Source organism: Episyrphus balteatus, chromosome 2, assembly GCF_945859705.1.
Source record: "Episyrphus balteatus chromosome 2, idEpiBalt1.1, whole genome shotgun sequence".
Lineage (NCBI taxonomy): Eukaryota > Metazoa > Arthropoda > Insecta > Diptera > Syrphidae > Episyrphus > Episyrphus balteatus.
In genome coordinates, this window is record NC_079135.1 from 58,459,257 (window position 1) to 58,464,758 (window position 5,502).

The 5,502-nt window shown below is 30.8% G+C and overlaps 1 protein-coding gene across 3 annotated transcripts; it reads right to left on the reverse strand.

The window, feature by feature from the left end:
- Positions 1–623: 623 nt before the first annotated feature.
- Positions 624–4,851, reverse strand: LOC129908824 (uncharacterized). 3 transcript variants are annotated; one of them, XM_055985632.1, is made up of 5 exons: positions 4,205–4,848; positions 4,061–4,135; positions 3,565–3,854; positions 2,579–2,844; positions 624–1,777 (listed from the first exon to the last, which is right to left on the reverse strand). In XM_055985632.1, the coding sequence occupies exons 1-5, from the start codon at positions 4,248–4,250 to the stop codon at positions 1,723–1,725; spliced, it is 732 nt and encodes a 243-aa protein (XP_055841607.1). In that variant the 5' UTR covers positions 4,251–4,848; the 3' UTR covers positions 624–1,722. The 3 variants fall into 3 exon arrangements, with proteins under 3 accessions (XP_055841607.1, XP_055841606.1, XP_055841605.1); XM_055985631.1 differs by having other exon boundaries at positions 624–1,768; positions 4,061–4,851; XM_055985630.1 differs by having other exon boundaries at positions 4,061–4,850.
- Between the last annotated feature and the right edge of the window lie 651 nt (positions 4,852–5,502).

Here is a 5,502-nt window from a genome sequence, read left to right on the forward strand (position 1 = left end):
ATTATAGCCAGATCAGAAGGGGTGAAATATTTCTTACATCTTCGGAGGAAACCTAAGCATTTCGCAGAGTTTTTGGCTACATCGAATATGTGCTCATTCCACAAAAGGTGGTTTGTAATGGACATACCTAGAATCGAAAGCTGATCAGTTTCCTCGATGCAAGTACCACTCATGGATAGTGGCAAAGGGGGAAGGTTTCGTTTTAATGATAGTAAGCAGCATTGTGTTTTAGAAGCATTAAATTCTACGCGGTTTCTTATTCCCCATTGGACAATGCATTCGAGATCAGAATTTAATGAGCTTATCATATTTTGCCTTTGGAGTTCCACATCCGAAGGACATGGGTGTGAATCTTCAAACGAATATGAAAAGCTGGGGGTACTATCATCTGCGAAACAATTTAATGGATTAGAACTTTCAGAGAGCAAATCATTAATGAAAATGAGAAAGAGAGTCGGAGACAAAACGGAGCCCTGGGGCACACCAGCGTTTATATTGTAGGTTTCAGACCTGAATCCATCCAAAACGACTTGAATTGAACGGTTCGAAAGGTAATTTCTAATCCAACGAAGAAGAGATTCATCAATACCGAATGCAAGCATTTTCGATAAGAGAGCTTCCCAAATAACATTTTGTGGTTAGAAAGCGGAAAATAAACCGGATATTTACTCTGGTTATTTAACGGATAAGTTACTAAACTCGTTAAATAAACGTATTTAAGACGTTCCAGAAACGTCTCCACAACCGAAAATGGTCAGTTATTTTTTAACTTCGTCTAAATCGGGTTTTTAAAAAACCCACTTTTTTCTACAAATACTGGGTTTTTAAAAACCTAATTTTCACGGTTATTAAATAACTGTTTATTTTTAGTCAAAGAAAAACTTGAAATAAACCATTTACGGCTATTTTATAACCGTTTACAAACCGTTATTATACAGTTTAAAAAAAACCTGTACTGAGTTGTTTGACGGTTTTTTTTATAACCGTTTTACTACGGTTATTATAAAACCTGTAATTAACGTTATTACAGGTTTTTTTGAAACCTGTAATATAACAAGTTCTTTTAAAACCTGTATTAAACGTTAATTTACGGTTTTTTTTATAACCTCTTACCTATAGGTTTTTATAAAACCTCTAATAAACGTTATTTGACGGTTTTTTTATAACCGTTTTCTTCCCGTTTTTTTTAAAACCTGTAATAAACGTTGTACAGGTTTTTATAAAACCTATAACAAACGTTATTTGACGGTTTTTTTTATAACCGCTTACCTATAGGTTTCTATAAAACCTGTAATAAACGTTATTTAACGGTTTTTTTTATAACCGTTTTCTTCCAGTTTTTTTAAAACCTGTAATAAACGTTGTACAGGTTTTTATAAAACCTATAACAAACGTTATTTGACGGTTTTTTTTATAACCGCTTACCTATAGGTTTCTATAAAACCTGTAAATAACTTCGTACAGGTTCTTATAAAACCTGTAATAAACGTTACTTCACAGCTTTTTTATAACCGGTTATTTACAGATTTTAAAAAACCTATAAAATGTTTGCTTACCAACATGCTGCAAACCATAAGATTCTTCCCAGCTGAAAATTTAATATTTGAAATAAGAACGCTGAAATTTAAGTTTAGTGAAACATTATTTAATGAAGTAAAACTAAAACTAAAACTTAAAGTAAAAGTAAAACTAAAACTAAAAATAAAAAATAGCTTAACTTAATTATGTTGTGGATTGCCCGTCAGAGGCAGAGGAGCTGGTGTTGGAACTGGTATTTCTGTAATGAGAAAAATGTTAACTTAAATGTTGATTATAATTTTATTTTTACTTGCTCTATAGGGCAAGTATTGGTTTCGTGTAGAAAAAAAAAATCGAGGTTTTAATCAAAACCAACATTACGATGATGGAGAAGATCAAAAAAGTGGTTTTCGTCATGCCGTCCGTCGGTCTGTGCGTCTGTGCGTCTGTGCGTCTGTGCGTCTGTGCGTCTGTGCGTCCATCTGTACATCGAGCTAGGGCCTAAACGGGTGGATGGATTTGCTTGAAACTTGGTACAGATGATTTTTACGTAATTCCCTAGGTCCGTTTTTTTTATTTTTTTAATATCTCCATTTTAACGCATATCTCCCATATAACGTTTTCGAGGTATTGCAAATTTCTCGAAAACGGCTCTAACGATTTCGATCAAATTTGGTGTGCGGAATACTCTTATTGATTCTAACAAAACTGCGTTTTTAGTTTTTCTCAAAAAATGCCGAGAGCGGAAATATGGCGTTGCCGTTTTTCAAAAATTGACATGTTTTTTAAGTTCATATATTTCATCAATGCATAAGTCAATTTTTTCAAAAGTTACAGACATCATAGGTATTGAAGTGTAAAATGTAAAAAAAAATTAAAAAAAAAAAGTTTTTCAAAAAATATTTAAAAAATTGAATTTTTTTAACTTTCGAGTTTTTTTTTTGTTTTTATTTTTTTTTCTCCACAAAATCTTAAATTTCCAATAGATATTTAAGATAAAGATGCTTTGAACTACAAGAGCAAGTACGTGCGACCCAGTCGTGCATTTTATTTAACTTACGTGGACGGTTTTCCCATTCGAAATGGGGCTTGCTTCAAAAAGCCTTTAAAAAATGAAGCACCCTCAGCTTCACTATAAGTGGGGTACCTTGATCGGACCGCTTCCAATATAGTTTTATACAGGAATTTGTATTGGCTGAAACTTTTTTTGGCATTAGTCCCCAGCCAAGAATGTTCTGCCAGTAGTGGATCCGTAAAAATGCACTTGCAAATAGTGCGGATCGTTTTCATTCCGTTGGCCCCCCCATAGGAGCTCAACTTACGGACCTGAAAGAAAACAAAAATATGTTTTAAGATGTCGTTTTTTAAACTTTTTCGTAATATAAAATGCATTTATTTTCAAATATTTTTGGCCGCATTTATTATGATTTGAAATTATAAAAGAAAATGTCAATATGTATTACGGTTTATGAAAAAAATTAAAAAGAATTTCATTTTCGAAGAACTTTTTTTAATAAAAGTTTTGAAAAAAAATGTATCTTATTTTTTTTCAAAGTTCAACATCTAAACATAAAATTATTTTTTATTTATTTAATAACCCTTACTGTTGAAAGTTAAATAGCAAAAATTTAAAGTTCTTATTTACCAAAGTCTTTTAGAAAATTAATTATTTGGATGCAAAAATTCAGTTTTTATCAAAAAAAAAAACCAATTGAAATTGAAGTTATTTTTAATTGTTTTTTCAAAAGTGTGATATATATTACCTTTTCTGCTTCGGAATTCAACTGATAATATTTATTAGAAAAAGTTTGGAAAAAAGTCATTTTTAATTTTTTTAATAAATTTTTTTTTTAATTCTGAGTTTGAGGACCATTTTTTCAAAAACTCTTAATTAAATTTAGTGAATTTAAATTTAAGATAAGCTTCTGGCTTTGTAAAAATGTATTTTAAAATATTGTAGGTGTTGCCGTTGTTTTATAAATATTTTTTTTGTGTTTGAAGTCGGATTGTGAGAAAATTGCATATTTCGTATATTTTGGTACTTACCAATTTTTTTTTGAATGCTGCATTTTGATGGAGTTTTTCCTCGATTTCCTCAATTTGTTGGACAGAGGTAAGTGGGAAAATTTCATCCAGTTGCAGTTCCTCATCCACTTCCTCTGCATTCTCTTTTGCAATTTTGGACGCCAACAAATTGACCGAAACTTCGGACTTCGCCATGAATGCCTCCAGCATTCCTTGCATGGCCTGCACCTTCACCTCAGTGGAACGCTGTCTTTCCAAAATTTCGTCTATTTTGGACGACAGTTCCTTGAATTGGGTACTGGTGCTGGGGCCTATAAACAATTAAAAATAAGAGTTATAGTAATATACAAAAAAAAGTAATACGGTTAGTGAAAGAACTAATATGCTATCTCAGCTGTTACTAAGAGGGACTGGGGTTTATCCTATTCAAATAACATTGGATAAACCCCAGTCTAAGATAAGCTGGAGTTTAAAAACGACTTTGAAAATTGTACTAGTGCTAAAATACATTTTTTACCTTCAAACGTGTATAAGTCGGAAATGACATTAGTGATGGTAACATCTTCATTTGGGGGGGTGAACGAGGAAACGTCTTGAAAATGAGAAGTAAGTATGACAAAATTAGTAACTTTGTTCCCATGTTTATACATTTTAAACTTACCAGAATTAGGAATCAAAGTTGACATCAATTTGTTCATATCTGTCATGTATTCCGAAGAATTGGTGTCGATGGTCACTTCTTCCGTATTTTCTTCAGAAGAAGACAAATACTCGGCATCCTTTTCCTTCTGAACTGCTTCCTCCCAGGAACCTTAAAAGGAAATACATGTTTTGTCGTAAATATAAGTGGCATGAAAGGGATACAAGAAAATATTTGTTCAAAAGGTGAAGCGGCTTAAGACCGGCCGAACAGCTCAGATTTTGACGATTTTTTTTCAAACGTAGGCAATTAAAAATGCTTTAAAGTCTATAGATTAAAAATTGCCGATGTTACCGTATTGTTTTTTAAAATTACAATTAAATTTTTTTTGAACACAACCATTTTTTTTCTTAAATTTCATAAAACAAATGATAGCAAAAGATTCTCTAGGTTATTTAAGGAAAAAAAATATAAGGGAGTAAGGGACAATCTTCCATCGTTTAAGAGATAAATGCAATTTTCTCATAATCTGACTTTAAACACAAAAAAAATATTTTGAAAACAACGGCAACACCTACAATATTTTAAAATACATTTTTAAAAAGCCAGAAGCTCATTCTTATCTCCTAAATTTAAATCCACTAAATTTAATCAAGAGTTTTTGAAAAAAATTTCAATTTCAATGGGTTTTTTTTTATAAAAACTGAATTTTTGCTTTGAAATAATTAATTTTCTCAAAGACTTTGGTAAATAAGAACTTTAAATTTTTGCTATTTAACTTTCAACAATAAGGGCTATTGACTGAAGAAAAAATGACTTTATATTTAGATGTTGAACTTTAAAAAACAAATAAGTAAAATTTTTTTTCAAAACTTCTATTAAAAAAAGTTCTTCGAAAATGAAATACTTTTTAATTTTTTTCATAAACCGTAATACATATTGACATTTTCTTTTATAATTTCAAATCGTAATAAATTTTTGGGAACTGCCGTCACGAACTTCCCTTCATCTTCGAGCGTCTCCACAACACAATACATTTTGATTAACAATGTACTAATGGAAAAAAAACAGATTCAGTGTTTGGTAAAGTTATTTTGAAAAATTTAGAGGAAATATTTTCTATGTTATAAAAATTAGGCAAATTTTCTTCTTCATTTGATTTATAAACGCTTAAAAATTTAGAATAGAACGGTTTTTCGTAAAAATTTTGTTTTTGTTTTAAGCTTGAACCATAGATAACTGGGATGCCATGTCGATATGTTGCAAACTCCATTCTAACAATTTCTTCTGAGTTTGTTAAGAAGTAACTATCTGCAAGT

What these genes read in the sequence shown, in the direction of transcription:
- LOC129908824 (XM_055985630.1), bottom strand. Translation starts at nt 4,250, where the DNA reads ATGACAGATATGAACAAATTGATGTCAACTTTGATTCCTAATTCTGGT. An exon ending in CGACTTATACACGTTTGAAG is followed by an intron (nt 3,855 to 4,060) that starts GTAAAAAATGTA and finishes AATTGTTTATAG; the next exon opens with GCCCCAGCACCAGTACCCAA. An exon ending in CAGCATTCAAAAAAAAATTG is followed by an intron (nt 2,845 to 3,564) that starts GTAAGTACCAAA and finishes GTTTTCTTTCAG; the next exon opens with GTCCGTAAGTTGAGCTCCTA.